At 40.8% G+C, this 21,068-nt stretch overlaps 1 protein-coding gene across 1 annotated transcript; it reads right to left on the bottom strand.

Annotated features, from left to right (window-relative positions):
* Nucleotides 1–1,000: 1,000 nt before the first annotated feature.
* On the bottom strand, nucleotides 1,001–18,980 carry LOC122484370. Its single transcript, XM_043582317.1, has 8 exons — nucleotides 18,833–18,980; nucleotides 18,447–18,648; nucleotides 10,139–10,295; nucleotides 9,620–9,751; nucleotides 8,785–8,841; nucleotides 8,031–8,174; nucleotides 4,114–4,215; nucleotides 1,001–1,207 (listed from the first exon to the last, which is right to left on the bottom strand). The coding sequence occupies exons 1-8, from the start codon at nucleotides 18,978–18,980 to the stop codon at nucleotides 1,088–1,090; spliced, it is 1,062 nt and encodes a 353-aa protein (XP_043438252.1). The 3' UTR covers nucleotides 1,001–1,087.
* Nucleotides 18,981–21,068: the final 2,088 nt, after the last annotated feature.

A 21,068-nucleotide genomic window follows, 5' to 3' on the forward strand; every position in this document is an offset into this window, starting at 1 on the left:
ATAAACCATGGTGACTATAGTTAATAATAGTGAATTATATACTTGAAATTTGGTAACAGAGTAGATCTTAAGCATTCACACACACACACACACACACACAGCAACTATGTGGAGTGATAGATGTATAGTTGACTTGATTGTGAAAATCATTTCACCGTATATACGTATATCAAATCATCATATGTGCACTTTAAAAATACTACAATTTTGTCAATTATACCTCAACAAAGCCAGGTTGAGGGGGAAGACTTAGAAGAAAAGGAACTTTGGGGTGCCTGGGTGGCTCAGTGGGTTAAGTGTCCAACTTCAGCTCAGGTCATGATCTCATGGTTTATGAGTTCGAGCCCCACTTTAGGCTCTGTGCTGACAACTAAGAGCCTGGATCCTGCTTCGGATTCTGTGTCTCCCTCTCTCTCTGCCTCTCCCCCACTCACGCTTTGTCTCTCTCTCTCTCCTTCAAAACTAAATAAACATTAAAAAAATTTTAAAAAGAGAAAAAGGAATTTTAAAAATTATATTGAGGAGGCTTTTGTAAGAGAGGCTTGTGCTCTGGCCTCTTTATCCCAAGAAAAATAATCACCATAAATGTTTGATCAAAACAATATGTTACTAGTCTTTTACATTTGAGAAGCTGCCTATGATATTGGTAATGGCTGTAATGTTTAGCCAGACTTATCTCCATGAAAAGAGAATGAGAAATCCTTTATTGATTAGAAGCTCGATTGGTTAGAGATGATACCAACAATGGCCCGTGATGTAAACCTGTCTCTCACCTGTACTCAAGCCTCTACTGAATTGTAGCTAAACCCTTCAGTCTGTGTTGGTTTAATATGACTGTAATTGGCAGGGGTGGCTGTGACCTAATAGGTCACGTGGAACATGCAGCTAATATGGTTAAGTTATGATAAGCACAGGTGTTTCAGGGATGAAATCTTATTACAGCATCATGGTCTATGCTGACTAATACAATAGTAGTCAACAAAGGAGGATCCAAAGAAGGTTTTGGCCTTATCTCGTTTTATTCTTCCAGTTTCCATCTCCATGACTGCAGGTAGCAGAAGCATTTTCTCACATCGGTACTTCCGTGTCAGGTGTTATAGTATAACAATGTGTCCTTCCTCTCAAGATTTTGGTAGAAGGAAGGCGGATGCAACAAGCCTTGATAAGGACTTTCGGAAGCCGATTTCAGGAAAGATAATGCAGAAACCTGTGAATAAGCCAAAACATCATTCAGAATAGTTTCACCCAAATCCTCCGAGTTTTATTCCAGTCCTCTTCCTTAAGGTATACCCTGGACTCCAAAGGCTGCCCCATGTTACTCTGAGCTGCTGTGATTTAATACATATTCCCCAGGGAGGGCACAGTAGAGGTCAAGGTCAGTCACCACCGACACCGCCACGTTACCCAGTGTCAGGATGTGTGTGAACGTTTTTCAGCTTATTTCCCTACATCCGTAAGGTTTGTAGGAGGTAACGGAAAAAGAAAATCGACTGATATCCAGGATGACACAAACTAGGGCGAGATAGGAGATCGTTGCCTTCCTTTTCTGTCTTTAATGTGGAAAAAGCAGCCTGGATATTTCTGGGGACCCTAAATATTTACGAAGGCCTAGAAAATTAATCTGCGCCTGTTTTATATATATATATGTGTGTGTGTGTGTGTGTGTGTGTATGATTTTTATGTCTGTCTATATATACATGTGTAAAGATTTCATGAGAGAATATATATAAGATTTTCTATATGTATGAGGGATGATCATTGTGTTTTCCAAAAATATATTTGGTACTTTTTTAAAGACACTTGTATGAGGTTAAAGCTACATTTTCTCTTATTTCCTTAAAAAAAATCATTTGCATTTATCTGAGCAAACGGCTACTGATTTGTGACTTTAATTTTAAGGCTGTTTTCATCTCAGTATGGCCAGATTCTAAGACCTGGACAAGTGGATGTAAGAAAAATTACTGTGAACCACTCTTGACTGGCACACTTAAAATACATGTGTGTGTACTTCTTTTCTTTTCCTGCTGGCTAGAATACACATACAAGAGATGAAACTGAGAGGGCGCTCATGGACACAGACCTGAAATTCACCACTAAAGAGAACAAGGCTGGGGGCGCCTGGGTGGCTCAGTCGGTTGGGCGTCCGACTTCAGCTCAGGTCATGATCTCACGGTCCGAGCATTCCAGCCCCACGTCCGGCTCTGTGCTGACAGCTCAGAGCCTGGAGCCTGCTTCGGATTCTGTGTCTCCCTCTCTCTCTGCCCCTCCCCTCTCACACTCTGTCTTTCTCTCTCTCAAAAATAAGTAAACATTAAAAAAAAAATTAAAAAAAAAAAGAGAACAAGGCTGTTCTACCATTCCTGATGGTTTAAAGATATTTTCTTTTCACAAGCTCAAAGGCCTACCTTGCAAAAACTTGGAACTCTTTGGCATCTGAAACAATCCCCAGATCCCTTGCACCATCAGAACGTGGGGTGCAAAAATCAAGCAACCCCCAAAGAGGGCAAACTAATAATAAAGGGCTATTTAATAAAGAGAAGAGGAGAAAGCCATATCCTTGTTTGGGCTTCTCAACTCCTGCCTAAGCGAATCATAATTCCTATAGATGGGTAACATTAAGGTTATCAATGACTTGTTTTTCAAAGTGGGGATTTGTGTGATTTTTAATCCTCCTAATCAGCTATTATTTTTGGCTCTGAGTGGAAGCGAGGGCAGATAACAAGACTTCTATTCAGTAGCTTCTTAAGTAACAAGTAAGCAGTTTCAGAACTATAGGGGAAAATGGCAAATCACTCAGAAATCCTGTACTTTGAGCCAATTATAACAAATGTATGAGACTTCGGATTTTCCACCTTGATGATTTTCCAAAGTGAATGGGTGGTGCATTCACTTTGGGGGAGGGAAGCTGAATAGGGCATTCGGGTGGTCAGCGAACAGAGTGTGATAGGAAATTGTCTACCAGTTTTCAGTATTATCTGCATCCTCAAATAGCACAACTCGTAGGTTTAAACTACACAAACAACTGCCCAGCTTGTGGCTAAATTATGCAACAGCTTTTGCAATTCGGTGTGGCCATATGGCAAAGATCCGGCTGACGAAGGAAGGCATCAGAGCAGCAACTTCTACAGGGAAAGAGAAGCCACACAACAAAGAAGCTAAAGCTATACCTCCAGATGTGGTCCGCTGACTTCTGAGCTGTTACAGGAAAGGAGAATAAAATTACAACTTTCAGGTACTTTGGAGGTAGTCTGAGTTTCTACAGCACAATACCACGACAGTATAAGTTACCACTTCATGGGGTGATGTTCCTAATTATGCTTTGAATTATTCAAGCGGAGGACTTATTTTTGTATCTTTTCCATGCCACATGGTGCAGCCCATCAGTAGATGTTCTGTGTATGATACATACATGAATCAATGAACCAATAAGCTAACAAAAAAATGGAATTACTCAGTGTCAACATGGTTGAAAGTTTCTGATTGTCCTAAGCATTAATCAGTGTGCTGGAAAGTATGGTTAGCATATAAAGAGTGGTTCTCATGGGGCTCCTGGGTGTCTCGGTCGGTTAAGTGTCCAGCTTTTGATCGTGACTTAGGTTCATGGGTTCATGGGTTCTCACGGTTCATGGGTTCCGAGCCCCAAGTGGAGCTCTGCACTGACAGTGTGGAGCCTGCTTGGGATTATCTCTCTCCCTACCCCGCTCTCTCTTTTTTTTCGAGATAAATAAGTAAACTCTTTTAAAAAATTAAAAGGGGTACCTCAGTGGCTCAGTTGGTTAAGCGACCGACTTTGGCTCAGGTCATGATCTCATGGCTGGTGAGTTTGAGCCCCGCATCGGGCTCTGTGCTGACAGCTCAGAGCTTGGAGGTCTACTTCCGATTCTGAGCCTCTGCCTCTCTCTGCCCCCCACCCCCGACCGCTCACAATCTGTCTTTCTCTCTCTCTTTCTCAAAGATAATTAAACATTAAAAAAATGAAAAAAAAAAAAAAACGAGATTCTACACCACCCGTTTTGTCTTTGTTTCTCTCAAAAATTATGCAAATAATCATAGCCCACATCACTAAATAAAACAATCAGTTGCACCCTCGTTCTCTCAAGAACTGTTACTTACCCAGTCAATTCTCTTGCCATCCACATTGTAGGTGAGCATGGACAGAGCAAGTGTAATTAAAAATTGCAGACAGTTCAGGATCATCAGTATAACCACAAGACCCTGTTAAAGAGAATAAAATTCTGTTGCATTGGATTTTCTTCCCATGGCCCTATGAAAACCCATATCCCAGAGCTTCACCTCAGGCCCATTGTGGGGAGCACCTTAGCATTATATAAAATGGTGATACCAGGTTGAATCAGAATTAAAAAATATATGTGGTGCTTTTGACAAACTGGATTTCAGAAGAAAAAAAGTCACTGTTCCTATGAATTTTAACACAACAGTGACTGCATTAAAAAAATAGTCTTGGTTACTTTCCTTTCCACAGTGATCACTTTATGTTGTTAATATTAAAATATTGTTCATTCTCAAATAGCAGAAAAGATGCAGTGTCTATAGGAGGAAGTCTTTTCAATGGATTTGGGGATTCAAGGAGAAACGGATCCAATCCCCCTCCTGAACCTCGTCTCCTAACCCAAACCAGAAGTCTCCTAGAGGTTAAAGTTTCTTTTATAGTAGTTCATCTGAAAGATGGTTGAAATTGTCTACAAGGCCAAGTTGGTACTGGTTCTCATAAATGATGTCAGTCCCTTTTAGCAGATGTGTGGTAATAGGTAATTGTGATGTTTAAAAAAATTTTTTTTAATGTTTATTTATTTCAGAAAGAGAGAGAGACAGAGAGCAAGCAGGGGAGGGGCAGACAGAGGGAGACACAGAATCCGAAGCAGGTTCCAGGCTCTGAGCTGTCAGCACACAGCCCGATGTGGGGCTTGAACCCACAAACTATGAGATCATGACCTGGGCTGAAGTTGGACACTTAACCAACTGAGCCACCCAGGTGCCCAGTAATTGTGATCTTAACCTGTGTTTTCTTTTTTTTTTTTTTTAATTTTTTTTTTAACGTTTATTTATTTTTTGGGACAGAGAGAGACAGAGCATGAACGGGGGAGGGGCAGAGAGAGAGGGAGACACACAATCGGAAACAGGCTCCAGGCTCTGAGCCATCAGCCCAGAGCCCGATGCGGGGCTCGAACTCACAGACCGCGAGATCGTGACCTGGCTGAAGTCGGACGCTTAACCGACTGCGCCACCCAGGCGCCCCTTAACCTGTGTTTTCTTAATGACTAGTGGCATCTTTCCAGGTGCTTATTTGCCGTCTGTGTATCTTTTTTTGAAGTGCCTACTCTACCTTTTTCCCATTTTTTTCAACTTTTATATGGAAATAAGGATGGGAAGTTACTGGCAGTTGCTAAGAGAGCACAAGGTGGTCCCATTTACCCTTATCCACTGTCTCCCTATGGTTATATCATATGTGTCTATGGTGCAATATCGAACCAGGACATTAACGTCGGAATAATGTGTGTGTGATTCTGTGAGATTTCATGATGTGCGTAGATTTGTGTAACCACCACCACAGTTAAGACAGTATTATTCCATCTGCACAGAGATATCCCTCATGCTGCTCTCCTATAGCCACACATACTTCCTTTCCTTCCACCATCGCTAACCCCTGTTAACCACTGATCTGTTCTCTGTCTCTGTAATAGCGTCATTCTGAGAATACTGTGTAAGTGGAATCATACAATTGGTGATATTTTGAGATTCGGTTTTTCACTCAGCATGATGCTCTTTAGATCCAGAGAAGCTGTTTTGTGAATCAATCATTCACTCCTTCTATTTGCTGAGTAGTATTCTGTTGTGTGTATGTATCATAGCTGAGTCATCATTTATCTGCAGTAGGACCCTCGGTTGTTACCAGTTTTTGTGTGTGACATAAAAAGCTTCTTTGAACAACCAAGCACAGGTTTTGTGTGGAATTCAGTTTTTATTTCTCTGAGACTAATGCCCAGGAGTGAGATTGCTGGGTTGCATGTTAAGTGTATCTTTAGTGTTTTAGGAAATTGACAAACTACTTTCCTGAGGGATATTTTCCAGAGTACCATTTTATATTCTCACCAGCAATGCAGAACCATCCCGTTTTTCTGCATCCTTGACAGCATTCTGTATTGCCACTATTTTTTAAATTATGCATATTGTGTTAGGTAGGTCGTCATACCTTGTAATGCTCTTAATTTATATTTACCTAAAGGGGGGCCTGGGTGGCTCAGTCGGTTAAGCGTCAGACTTCGGCTCAGGTCGTGATCTCACAGTTCGTGAGTTTGAGCCCCACATCGGGCTCTGTGCTGACAGCTCAGAGCCTGGAGCCTGCTTCGATCCTGTGTCTCCCTCTCTCTCTGCCACCTCCCCCCCCCCGCTCCAAACCCGACTTGCACTCTGTCTCTCTCTCTCTCAAAAAGAAATGAGCATTAAAAAACTAAAAAGAAAAAGACTTTCTTTCAATCATTGGTTTTGAGAAATTTCACTATGATGTGCCCTGATACAGTTATTTTTTGTTTTCTTTTTTTTAAAATTTTTTTTCAACGTTTTTTATTTATTTTTGGGACAGAGAGAGACAGAGCATGAACGGGGGAGGGGCAGAGAGAGAGGGAGACACAGAATCGGAAACAGGCTCCAGGCTCCGATCCATCAGCCCAGAGCCTGACGCGGGGCTCGAACTCACGGACCGCGAGATGGTGACCTGGCTGAAGTCGGACGCTTAATAGACTGCGCCACCCAGGCGCCCCTGTTTTTTGTTTTCTTATGCTTTATTCATCTTCTTAGATTCTGTGAGTATACAAGTATTACCAAATTTTGGGAAAGATTCACCCAATTGATTCAAATATTTTTTTTCTGTCCTACATTCGCTTTCTGTGGGCACTCCAGTTACATGTCTCTTCAATAACTTGAAGTTATTTTGTTGGTCACTGATGCAATTTAATATTTTCACGTGTACTTTGTGCCTCTGTTTTTTACTTTGGATGGTTTTTAGCATTATTTCCTCAAGTTCGTTAGTATTTTATTTTCCTGAATGTTTAATTCTGTCATTAATCCTATCGGCCAGTTTTTCTTCTCAAACATGGTAGTTTTCTTCTCTAGAAGTTTGATGTGGGACTTTAAAACATATATCTTCCATGTCTGCACTTAACTTGAAAGGATGGAACGCAGAATAAAGTAACTCTTAAGGTCATTGTCTACTATTTCTAACATCTGTGTCTTTTCTGAGACTGTTTCAATTGATTCACCTTGTTATGGAACATATTATTTTGCTTCTTTGTATGTCTGGTCATTTTTTATTATGTGTGAGACATTGTAATGTTATCTTGTCAGTTACAAGATATTTTTACAGGCTGGCAGATGGAAACAGACTCTATACCTGGCCTTAGGTGAATGTTGGGTACTGTTCCCTCTAATCATTTGGGGTGATCCTTCCTCTGCCCTCAGGTATTTTTTCATGCACATGCACTGATAAGTACTGTAATTAATATTTAAAGGGACCTAGGTATAGATCTGGAATTATCTGTTTGCAGATCTCTCTTCTCAAGTGTGCTCTCCCACAAACTCGAGATGCCTTGGTTTCTCCTGGCTCTCAGCTCCCTGCTCTCCTCAAATCAGAGAGTTTTCCTGGTTTTACCTGGATTCTAATTGTATACAGAATGCATATTTACTGTAGAAAATTTGTAGGAACATTAAAATATAAAGCAGACAATAGAAATCACCCCAATCACGGACCAAGAAGTAAATAACGTTGGCACATTTGTTTGCAGTTTTTCGTGAAGGTATCAAATTGGCATAAAGGAATTTTGGGTTCCCTGCCCTTGTTCGTATTGAATGCAAATATTTTGTCTCTTGTTAAAACGACATCGGACTTACCTAGAAATTATGGATCCATTCAAATGAAGGAACCTTTTTTAGACTTGTGCCTATAATCTCTTATCTCCTGATCCTGGGCCTCATACGTAGGCAGGCTTTTCAGCATTCAGAAGAAAAATACTTACAGTTACAACTGATGTGACACCAAGACATAAATCTTCCATGTCACAGTTCATGAAGGTGATTTTTACTAAGTTGTGTGAAAGAATAAGAATTCCGATACTCGAAACAACGGTGCTGAGAGTGTTAGCTCTCAGATTTCCTCTCAGCTGCAATACAGAAAAAGTTCATTCACCGAAAATATTCAGGACCCTTAACTTCTGATTTCTTACAGGCCTCCATAAACCTTTCCCAGGAGAGATATTCACAAATAATCCTTAATACCTCTTCTGGGTACTAATTAACTGTGTCGCAGTTAAATTAAATGGAAACCCACAATTGAGCAAAGGAAAGCTGGAGGCAGCTGACAGCGGAATAAAATATGCCACAGGAAAAAGCATCAGTTGTGAGCCTTTATTCTTTCCCTTCCCTGATATGGATGAGCCCAAATAAATGTCTACCCTGTTCAAGCCTAAAGGGATTCATTTCTCTATATCAACATTACTCATGGCCATAAAGTCTATGTCAAATTTTACTCATGGAGATTTGTGTTCTGAAAACCCAAGGGAATAGATCTTATCTAAACCTGAGGAGGCTTCTGATTGTATACAGACCCAGAGTGATCAGATGAATTCGTGGAAAGAAAAGACATTTGTACTTGTCCTCAAATGTACTGAAAAACAAGGAACTTCTGGCTTATTGGGCCTTCTATAGGATATCAGAGTGTTGCAAGGCCACACACTATTCTATAAATGAAATATGAATTAACTGATACATTACCAGAGCTTTGGTTTGCTTCTTTGCAGACACAACTGTCATAGATCCAGAAACGATAAACTGCTCATGAGAGAGAAACGAGCTTATTAGCACTTCTTCCTGCACATTAACTGGCCATGTCTAAAGGGTCAATTACCCTTAGTGTGTATTTTCTTTTCCTATGAAAATCCCTTCAAAACTTTGAGTAGGGCAGATTATTGAACTGCATACAGTGCGTGACTAAATTTTCATGGCTGCCTTCGCCTCCTTATGAAAATAATTGACAATCCTTATCTAAAGGTGAAAATCCTTGTCTAAAGCAGAGGGGATGAAATCAAAGGAATCCAGTGAATGTTTCCATGGAAGGTAGAGAAAAATTTAAAAAGAGAGCTAAATTTATCTTGAGTTTCAGAGAAGGGACTAAGTGCACTCATATCCCATGATTCTCATCTCAGTAGCTTTGGCCAGGAAAAAAGACAAGTTCAAAGGAATAGTTGTTCACTACATGACCATCATCTTCAACACTTCAATATTCTATGCATATTTGAAGAGAACTCTGTGGGTGAACCAGGAATTATCTAATAACCCAACCCAATACAGTCTCCTAAAGGAAACGAGTAGGATTTTACTGTATGGCTGTATGCTACCTAGAATTTAATGAATAATCACCAACACATAGACCTTAAGGCTCCGATGACAATAGAAAGTCTACAATGGCTGAGATTAAATATTGAACCTTAGATCGGCAAGTTTGAAAACTCTGCAACCTTTGCAGGCGGCCAGCGCACAATTTGATGGATGACTGAATGAAGAGTTAATTGACTATCAGTTATTTTAGGTATAAGTCAGATGTACTCACAGGTAAAGCTGCCCATATCGGGAAGCCTATCTGAAATGAGAAGAAACCGGTGTTGGGTGTTGCGTAATGGAGAACTGAAATTCCAATTATCCCGTAGACGATGAATTTCACACTAATCATAATCTGAGCCACCTGGATAAAAGACAGAATAGAATAAAATACAGACGTCGGTGAACATTCCAAGAGAGAAGATTTCTCTGTTCAAACACAGAGACCACCCGTGGATTGGACCGTCAGACGTCACTAAGAAGAGCTCCTAAGTAGAGCTGGGTACCGTGGTATCTGCTCCCTGTACTGGCAACAGCTAAAATCACATCACTGTGACAGCTTGCCTGTCTCTTGCCTGGAGTCACCCCTACAGGTATACACCCTGGTATCCTTCAAGGCCTCCTCCATGGGATTCCCAGCACTCTACTATCTCCCAAGCTACCCAACCCCTCCCACCCCCCCACCCAAGATTAAACAAAAACCTTCTAGTTTCTCTTCACTAAAACTTGCACCTGGCTGAGGCTCACCTACCCCCAGGAGTTTGAGATGTTCCTTCAGGAATCTCTGCAGCTTGTTTAGTGTGTGTCCTGAGGTGTCAGGTGTTACAGCCTTCCTTAACCGGACACCGTGGTTTTGATTTGAGGAAACATCCACAGCTATCCCACTGGAAGCCACAATTTCTCTCATTCTGTGAAGAAACCAGCCGTTAACAGCATCAGATTCACTATTCACTGCTCACTAGGCACAGTACTCTGTGTTCTTCTGTGAGAAGTATTAGTAGGGAAGTAGACACTCATGTTTCTGTTTCTGTAGACTTTACAGCTCTTAAAGGACTCTTAGGCCAAGTCATGTTTGTCTACGATTGTAGATCCCAATACCGTGCCCACAGCAGGCCCTTCATAGCAACAGTAGGAAAAAGAAAGGAAAAAGAAAATGATGGAGGCTTACAAAAGTCACTTAACAGGTGTCTGGGAAATTTTCTAGGTTATAGAAATATGTCACTCTGTGTCTGGGTTTCAACACGAGTTCTATGTGGATTAGGTGGCAAGATGGCCCAGGAAGAACTGCTCCATGTTGTAGCATGGGCATTGCTTCCTTCTTTTTTTTTTTTTTTTTTTTATGACCATGGAGCATCCCATTGTAAGAATATATTACATTTTGTCTATCTGTCCACCAGTTGATGGGCATCTTGGTTGCTTCCACTTTTGGGCTATGAAAAATCCTGCTGTAAACAACGATGTACAAAGTTTTGTGTGTACTTATGTTTTTAATTCTCTCGGGTGTAGACATGGCGTAGAATGGCTGTGTCATCGGATAATTCTGTGTTTCACCATTTGAGGAACTGTCAAACTGTTTTCCGGGGTGGATCCACCATTTTCCATTCCTACCAGTAGTGTGTGACAGTCCCAGTTTCTCCACATCCTTGCCGACACTGGTTATTGACTGACTTTTTGGTTATAACCATTCTAGTGAATATGAACTGGGACCACATTGTGGCTTTGATTTGCATTTCCCTATAACTAATGATTTTGAGCATCTTTTCGTGTGTTAATGGCATTTGCATATCTTCTTTGGAGAAATGTCTATTCCAATCCTTTGTACATTTAAAAATTGTGTCATTTGTCTTAGTATTGAGTTAAAAGAGTTCCTTATTTTTTTTCCATACAAGTCCCTTATCTCACATATGATTTACAAATACTTTTTTTCTCATTCTGTGGGTGACTTTTCACTCTCTTGATGGTCTCCTCTGAAGACCAGCATTACTTGTGATGAAGTCCACTTGATCTGTTTCTCTTCTGTGTCTCATATATTTTCAGTCTCATCTCTAAGAATCCATTGTTAAACCCAAGGTCATGAAGATCGAGACCTTCTAGAGAAAATCTCTTAGATTTTTTTCTAAGAGTCTTTTCTAAGAGTCTAATTTTAGCTTCTAAATTTAGATTTTAATCCATTTTGGGTTAATTTGTGTTTACGGTATAAGCTAAGGGTCCGACTTCATCATTTCGTACATGGATATCCAACAACATTATTTGTTGGAAAGACCTTCTTCCCATATTGAATGGTTTGGGAACTCTTGTCACAGATCAGTTGAGTATAAACAGACAGATGAACTTATTTCCTGACTCTCAATTTTATTCTATTGATCTGTATATCTATCCTTATGCTGGTACCACCCTGTCCTGATTATTATTGCTTTGTATTGTTGCTCTGAAACTGAAAGTGTGAGTCATCCACTTTGTTCTTTTACAAAAACATCTTGCTATTCTGGGTCCCTTGCAATTCCATATGAATTTTAGAATCAGTGTATCAAGTTTTTACAAAGTAGCCGGCTGGGATTGTAAGAGAGAGAATACTGAATCTCTATAGGTCACTTGGTGCCTATTGCCTTTGTAAGAGCATTAAATATTCTAATCCATGAACACTGGATTTCTTTTCATTTAGCTACACCTTATTAATTTGAATAATGTTTCTGTAGCGTTGAATTTTATGCTTCTTGTACGAAACGCATTCCTAAGTATTTTATTCTTTTGGATGTTTGTAAATAGTGTTGTCTTACTAATTTCATTTTCAGCTTGTTCATTGCAAGTATATAGAATTACAGGGATGTTTGTATATTGATTTTGTACCCTGTACCTTCCTGAACTAGTTTATTAGTTCTAATGGATTTTGAGTGGAGTCCTTCGGACTTCCTACCTACACAACGATGTTATGTGCCAATAGAGACAGTTTTGCTTCTTCCTTTCTCATTCATTCCTTTCCCTTCTCCATCTCATTTGCTTCTTATTTTATTTCATTTTCTAATTGCTTAGCTAGAACTTCCAGCATAATGTTGACAACAGGAGTGGTGGCAACAGGAAACCTCATCTTATCCCTACTCTTGGCAAGAAAGCTTCCAATCTTTCTCTGTTAAGTATTGTGTTAGCTGCGGGATTCTTAACCCAGTAAAGGGTTAAGAAAGCTCCCTTTTATTCCTAGTTGTTGAGTGTTTTTATAACGAAAGGGTATGAGATCTTGTCAAATGCTTTTTCTGCATCTGTTGAGATAATCATGTGAAGTTTTTCTTTTTGATGGCGCACTTTTCTAGGTGACGGTGCAGTACATTAATTGATTTTCAGACTTTAAATCTACCTCACATTCCTGGGATACATCCCATGTAGTCATGGTATATCATTCTTTTACAAAAAAAATTTTTTTTAACGTTTATTTATTTCTGAGAGACAGAGAGAGTGCAAGCAGGGAAGGGGGCAGAGAGAGAGGGAGACACAGAATCTGAAGCAGGCTCCAGGCTCCGAGCCGTCAGCACAGAGCCCCCCACATGGGGCTGAAGTCATGAAATCATGACCTGAGCCTAAGTCAAATGCTCAACTGACTGAACCACCCAGGCGACCTTATCATTCTTTTATATATTTCAGGATTCAGTTTGCTAGTGATTTGTTGAGGATTTTTGCATCTAGATACCTAAGAGATATTAGTCTGTAGCTTTCCTTTATGGTAATATAGTTTTTTGTCTGGCTATCAGGGGAAGACGGGGCTTATAGAATGAATTTGTAGGTGTTCCCTCCTCTTCTACTTTTTTGGAAGAGTTTATGAAAATTTGGTAGTAACTTTTCTTTAAATGCTTGGTAGAATTCACCCATGAGGCCATCTGGGCCTGGGATTTTTCTCTGTGGGCAATTACTTTTATTAAGAAGCCAATCAATGTCTTTACTCTTTAGGGGCACTCAGATTGCTTTTTCTTGAGTCTTTTCAGTAGTTTGTGTCTTTTAGAAATTCATCCATTTAAGCTAAGAAATCTAATCCATTTACATATAATTGCTTATAGTATACGGTTATAATCCTTATTTCTGTAGAATCGGTAGCAATGTTCCCTCTTTCCTTTCTAATTTTTAAGACTTCTATCTGTTTTTCTCGTTCAATGTGGCTAAAGCTATGTCAATTTTGCTGGTATTTTCAAAGAGCCAGCTTTTAGTTTCATTGCTTTTTTTGTATTTATTTTTGTTCTGTATTTCATTAATTTCTGCTCTGATATTTCTGGTTGCTTCAAAACAAATTTTTTTAATGTTTATTTTATTTTTGAGAGAAAGAGCATGAGCAGGGGAGGGGCAGAGAGAGAGGGACACACAGAATCCAAAGCAGGCGCCAGGCTCTGAGCTGTCAGCACAGAGCCTGACACGGGGCTTGAACCCACAAACCATGAGATGATGACCTGAGCTGAAGTCAGACACTTAACTGACTGAGCCACCTGGGTGTCCCCTGCTTGCTTTAAGTGTAGTATTATTATTTTTTAATCTCCAGTGTCTTAAGGTGAAGTATTAGGTTATTGATTTTGAGATAGTTCCTCTTTTTAAAAAAAAATTTTTTTTAATGTTTATGTATTCTTGAGAGAGAGAGAGAGAGAGAGAGAGAGAGAGAGCATGAGCAGGGGAGGGGCAGAGAGAGAGAGAGAGACACAGAATCCAAAGCAGGCTCCAGGCTCTGAGCTGTCAGCACAGAGCCCGATGTAAGGCTTGAACTCACAAACCCCGAGATGACGACCTGAGCCCAAGTCACACGCTGAAGCCACGGAGCCACCCAGGCACCCCAAGATTGTTCCTCTTTTTTAAATAGGTATTTTCAGGTACCAATTTCCCTCTGAACACTGCTTTAGCTGCATTTTGTAAGTATATGTCATTTATCATGAATGCATTTCCTAATCTCCCTTTTGCTTTCTCCCTGACCCCCTGCTTTTTAAGAGTGTGCTACTTAGTGTGTGTGTGTGTGTGTGTGTGTTTGTGTGTGTGTGTGTGTGTGAGTTTCTCGAATTCCTTTCTATTACTAACCATTAACTTCATTCCTGTGTGGTCAGAAAACATACTCTGTATTATTTTTATTCTTGTAAATATATTGAGGTTTGCTTTATGGCCTAATTGATAGTCTATTATGGAGACTAATCTATGTTCACTAGAGAAGAAAGCCTTTCTGTTGTTGGATGGAATGTTCTCCATAAGTCTATCAGGTCTGGTTGGTGTATAGCTTGTTCAAGCCTCCTATATCAGTGTTGACCTTCTGCCTAACTGTTTGATCCATTATTGGATTGAGGCATTGAGTCTCTAACAGTGATTATTGGGTTATCTCTTTCTCCCTCAACGTCTGGTTTTGCTACCGGTAACCCCATAACTTGGTGTTCCGTTGTTAGCTGCATATAGGTTTGTAATTGTGTCTTCCTGGTGAAACTGACCCCTTTAGCCTTATAAAAAGCGTCTCTTTATCTATGCTAATGTGTTTCTGCTTCTTTGCATGTCTTGTAATTTTTTGCTAGAGAATGGACATTTTAGGTAATATACTGTAGCATTTCTGGGAATTGTACCCCTCCTCGGCTTGCTATTTTTATTTCTTTGTTTACGTTTATATTCCCTGGCAGGACTATTTTAGTAAGCTTATTTCTCCCCAGGCAGTATGAAGCCTCTGATGTTTCTCTCCAGGGAACAGAGCCGTGGGTGTGCCCGCAGTCACCCTGGGATGACCTTGGTTTTCTTAGAGCTTGCTTTGAATGTTTCTTTCCCTGCCCTCAAGCAGTGATTAATCTCCACTAATTGTAGGCTGACTGTTCTACTCTTTTCAACAGTGCCCTTTCAGTGCATTTTGAATGACTCCACAAAGGTATGCAATCAAAATCAAGCTCCCTTAAAATCTTTTTAATGTTTATTTATTTTTGACAGAGAGAGAGAGAGAGAGAGAGAGAGAGCATGAGTGGGGGAGAGGCAGAGAGAGAGGCAGACACAGAATCCAAAGCAGGCTCCAGGCTCCGAGCTGTCAGCACAGAGCCCGATGCGGGACTCGAACTCACAAACTGTGAGATCATGACCTGAGTCAAAGTTGGATGTTTAACTGACTGAGCCACCCAGGCGACCACCCCCCCCCCCCACCACACACACACATTAAGCTCTTTAAAGAGGTAGTTCTAGATGCTCTACATCACTCATCATCAGGGAAATACAAATCAAAACCACAATGAGATACCACCTCACACCTGTCAGAATGCCTAAATTAACAGCTCAGGAAAACTGAGCTGTTGGCCAGGATGCGGAGAGAGGGGAATGTTTTCGCACTGTTGGTGGGAATGCAAACTGGTGCGGCCACTCTGGAGAACAGTATGGAGGTTTCTCAGAAAAACGAAAATAGAACTACCCTATGACCCAAAGGATACAAAAATGCTGATTTGAGGGGGGCATATGCACCCCAGTGTTTATAAGCAGCACTATCAACAATATTATGGAAGTGTTATGTCATGGAAAGAACCCAAATGTCTATTGACTGACAAATGGGTAAAGAAGATGCGGTATATATATATACACAGGGATTATTACTCATTGATCAAAGACAATGAAATCTTGCCATTTGCAACAACGTGGATGGAACGAGTGTATCATGCTAAGCCAAATCAGTCAGATAGAGATAAATACCATATGATTTCACTTATATGTGGGATTTAAGAAATGAAACAGATGAACATAGGAAAAGGGAAGGAAAAACAAAAACAGAGAGGGAGGCAAACCTTAAGAGGCTCTTAAAGACAGAGAACAAACTGAGGGTTGCTGGAGGGGAGGTGGGTGAGGGGATGGGCTAAATGGGTGATGGGCGTTAAGGAAGGTACTTGTCCGGATGGACATTGGGTGTTATAGGCAAGTGATGAATCACTAAATTCTACTCCTGAAACCATTATTACACTATGGGTTAACTAAATTAAAAATAAAAAAAGAAAGAAAAGAGTTCCAAGTCAGTGTTTGAAACTTGTTCCGGCCCCAGGCAGGCCTTATTCCATTTTCCCCTGTGAAGCTTGCCAGTGTATGATTTAGCATATATCTCCAGTTAATCTACTGATGTGTTTTCAATTGCCTTTCATTACCATCTACACTGTTTTTGAGAGAACCTTTAGGCTTCACCTTCACACTCTATTTCAAACGAAGTTGCTTCCTCTACTAGGTATTTATCCAAGGGCTACAGGGGTGCTATTTCGAAGGGGCACATGCACCCCCATGTTTATAGCAGCACTATCGACAATAGCCAAAGTATGGAAAGAGCCCAGATGTCCATCGACGGATGAATGGATAAAGAAGATGTAGGATATCTATACAATGGAGTATTACTCGGCAATCAAAAAGAATGAAATCTTGCCGTCTGCAACTACGTGGATGGAACTAGAGGGTATGATGCTAAAAGAAATTAGTCAGAGAAAGGCAAAGATCATATGACTTCACTCATATGAGGAATTTAAGAGACAAAACAGATGAACATGAGGGAAGGGAAGGAAAAAGAATATGAAAACAGGGAGGGGGACAAAACACAAGAGACTCTAAATATAGAGAACAAACAGAGGATTACTGGAGGGGTGGTGGGAGGGGGAGGGGCTAAATGGGTCAGGGGCACTAAGGAATCTACTTCTGAAATCATGGTTGCACCACATGCTAAGTTGGATGTAAGTTAAACAATAAATTAATTAAAAAAAGAAAAATGAAAATAGAAAAAAAAAAACAAAGTTGCTTCCTTTGGGGAATGATTTGGAGACCTCTGTTCCGTGGTCTACTACTCCCTACCCCCAGGCAAAAACAAACAAAAGTAAATCATAGCTCTAGTGCTGGGGTATAGGAATAATGACATACTTCTCTATGAATGACACCACTACTTTAGGAGCCACGTACTCAATGGGGTAGGGTAAAAGACCCAGGTCCCCTCAGCTTGCCTCTCATAGTATGGAACCCAACTCATGTGTTGGAGTGGGGCAGTCACGACCCAGTATTCTCAGCCATGCTGTGCCCAAGGAAGAGCCTTCATCCTCAAGCAGGGGGTCGAGAAGAAAAGAAGGAGCCTCACGTCTCAGGCACACTCACCTGGAGCTTAGCCTCACAACAGGTAGTGGGGGGCAGGCTGCCAAATGTCGAGGTCCTGTCCCCGGTCAGGAAGATGGCCGTCTGAGTGGGAGCTGGGAGGGGTCACAGAGGGAGCGAGTCTAGATTCAAATACCACAGATTCCAGCTTTCTGTCCCTGTGTTTTCGTTGATTTGTCTTCAGTAAATAGTATTCATTGCTCTCTGACCATGTGTAGACACATTAAATGCTTCTTAAGAATTCTTACCAGTTTGCCTGAGGAGAGCTCTGTAAACCTCCTCACACTTCCTGCCGGAAGGAGAACCCCTAAACCACTTTTTAAGTACGATTTTGCCTCGTTTATGTGTTTTATTGGTCTTGTGTTTATACCGTGGCAATGTTTGTGAAACACTACCAACGCGCCACCCAGCGTCCCTATCTTGTCCATTCTGTACCCCACAGTAATTAAACTAATATTAAAGGATTCAGAGGCTAGTTTTGCCCCCTCTTTCCCCCTGCGTGGGAAAGGATGCTCACATGATCCAAACACGAATTCTCCTCGATTTGAGATCCAAAAATATGTTACTGGAGGCATCCCACCATCTTCTGTACACAATTGTGCAAAGCCTATTTCCTACTCGATGAAAGAAAAACTTTCCCCTAATCACCTTTATTACAAACAACACTCCTGCACGGGTCCCCTGGGAAACACCACCAGAGGAAAGCTTATTTACCACAAAGGCAGTTCCCTCAGGAAAGCTTAAGTGAGGATACAGGGAAGGGAGGCAGGACAGCAGGGAGACAAAATACCACGTAGCCCCTCTCAGAGCTGCCATTTTCCCAGGGAAGCAGACGCCTTGCACCAGAGCCCCACCCCTGCCCGGGCTCTGTTTGTCTCCAGAGTCAGGGTCCTGTCTCCACATCCCAGAATTTACTCAAGAAGCCCCTCAGGTGCCCTTCAGAATCGTGAAGAAGAGTGAAGAGCGGTGCATACCTGGTGTGTTCCAGAACACAGAGGTGGGGGCCTGGCGTCTCCTGAGGTGTTGGCTTCTCTTCCGTGTCTGGCACAGACTGAGTCATCACGTGGGGGCCCCGATCTCCACTCTGATCTCTGTGAGGCTCCTCGTTGGCTGTGTTCCCACATCCAGTACTCTCCAGATAAGTGGCTGTGATGTGCTGATACTTCTCAAAGTTCACTGCTCAGAATTAGGAGCATTCTAGCCTGTTCCTTTACTGGCCACCCCTCAGATTCCACGTTCTTCCAGTCTGCTGACTAAAAACTCTATTCATTGCCCCATCATCAATAAGTTAAAATGAGTCCTTCATCGGCAGCCTCAGCCTCAAGTCCATGCCTCATCTGGAGCATCTCCTCAGACACACCTTTGAAGGAGCATTGCCAGTAGTTGTCAGGCTGGTACCACGTCTCCTTTCTCTTGTTCAGAAGGAACTGACAGAAATAAATGTGGGCAGATGGGATTTTAGAAACTTGGTGAAACAGGTTTTGTGCTGAGAACTTTAGGAACATCATCTCCTCAAATCCCTCCAGGAAGACACTGAAGGGCAGTTGACTCTTCAACAGGTTTGAACCATTGTACACAGATTTTATTTTTATGTTTTTCATTATTTTTAAAAATATAATTTATTGTCAAATTGGCTTGCGTACAACACCCAGTGCTCATCCCAACAAGTGCCCTCCTCAATGCTCATCACCTGTTTTCCTCTCTCCTCCACTCCGCCTCCCACCATCAACCCTCAGTTTGGTGTCTGTATTTAAGAATCTCTGATGGTTTGCCTCTCTCCCTCTCTGTTTGTAACTATTTTTTTCTCCTTCTCTTCCCCCACAGTCTTCCGTTAAGTTTCTCAAGATCCACATATGAGTGAAAACATATGATATCCGTCCTTCTCTGACTGACTTATTTCACTTGGCATAATACCTTCCAGTTCCATCCACGTTGTTGCAAATGGCATGATTTCATTCTTTCTCATTGCCAAGTAGTATTCCATCGTATATATAAACCACATCTTCTTTATCCATTTGTCAGTTGATGGACATTTAGGTTATTTCCACAATTTGGCTATTGTTGAAAGTGCTCCTATAAACATTGGGGTACATGTGGCCCTATGCATCAGCCCTCCTGTATCCCTTGGATAAATTCCTAGTAGTGCTATTGCTGGGTCATAGGGTAGATCTATTTTTAATTTTTTGAGGAAACTCCACACTGTTTTCCAGAGTGGCTGCACCAGTTTGCATTCCCACTAACAGTGCACGGGGGTTCCCGTTTCTCCACATCCTCGACAGCACACAGATTTGTTTTTTTACAAATACAGTACAGTACTAAAAATTCATTTTCTGTTCTTTATGACTTTCTGAACATTTTCTTCTCTTGAGCTGACTTTACTGTAAGAATACCAGATATAATACAAATAAGATACAAAATATGTGGTAATTGTTTATGTTATCAGTAGGGCTTCTGGTCAACTGTAGGCTATTAGTAGTTAAATTTGGGGGGAATCAAAAGTTATACTTGGATTTTTTACTGTGTTGGGGGTCGATGCCCCTAACTTCTGTGTGGTCCAAGGGTCAACTATATTATTTTCCTTATTCTCGAGAGTGCTGGCAAGAGAAAAGTGGTTTCCCTTTTCAGAGCACAGAGTTACTAATGATTGGTCTTTGGGCTCAACTCAATCAGTTTCTATGATCTTTTTTTATTTTTTAAAACTAACCATGAGTTACATCTTCTCTTCCTTCCTTCCTTCCTTCCTTCCTTCTTTCTCTCCTTCCTTCCACCCATCATTCTCTCCTCCTCCTTCTTTTCTCCACCCCCTCTCATTTTTTTGCATGCATAGGAATTTTTAGTTTAAAACTGGACATTATAGTTTTCTGTATTCTGTGCTGTTCTCAAGACTGCTGGCTTCTGGTGGTAGATAACAACACAATGATAAGGATTCAAAGGTTGGACACCGTCTTTTCTGTAATATGCAGAAGCTTATATTTATTCTCTCCATTTCCCCCTGGCTACCGTAAGGGTCTTTTCTCCATACTCCAGTGGTCAACCAACCACTTGTAAAGGGAGTATAAATTCAGCTAAAGCTGCATGAAGCTTGAAAAATTCACCCAATAGAAGAATCCTCAATATAACAATCCTTACCAGAAGCAGTTCTGCCTTTCAATGATAGGCACCCTTTCAATATTGCCTTAGATCTTCTGATAACATGTCTATTTTTGAAGGAATACTCATTAGGTATAGTCCCCTCAGCACTTCATAAATTCCCTTTTTTTTTTTCCTTGCCTAGTGTGTATTTTCTAACGTGAAATTTGTTACCATCCATCTCTTTGTTTGTTTGTACACATTTCCCCCCCTCTGGCAACTCTAGAGATATTCTGATTTTTGATTTTCAAAAAATTAATTAGCATATGCCTTAACAGGGTCATCTTTTCATTTATCTTCCTTAGGATATCTTGCATTGAGTCATTGGGCCCTGATTTCCACCAAATTTACAAAGTTTTCTGCCATAGTTTTTTCAGTGTTTTTCTGTTCTTTGCCCTCATTCTGTCTTCTTCTTTTTTAAAAAATATTTTTTAATGTTTATTTGTTTATTTATTTAATATGAAATT

The sequence above is a fragment of the Prionailurus bengalensis genome, chromosome D1 (assembly GCF_016509475.1).
Source record: "Prionailurus bengalensis isolate Pbe53 chromosome D1, Fcat_Pben_1.1_paternal_pri, whole genome shotgun sequence".
NCBI lineage: Eukaryota > Metazoa > Chordata > Mammalia > Carnivora > Felidae > Prionailurus > Prionailurus bengalensis.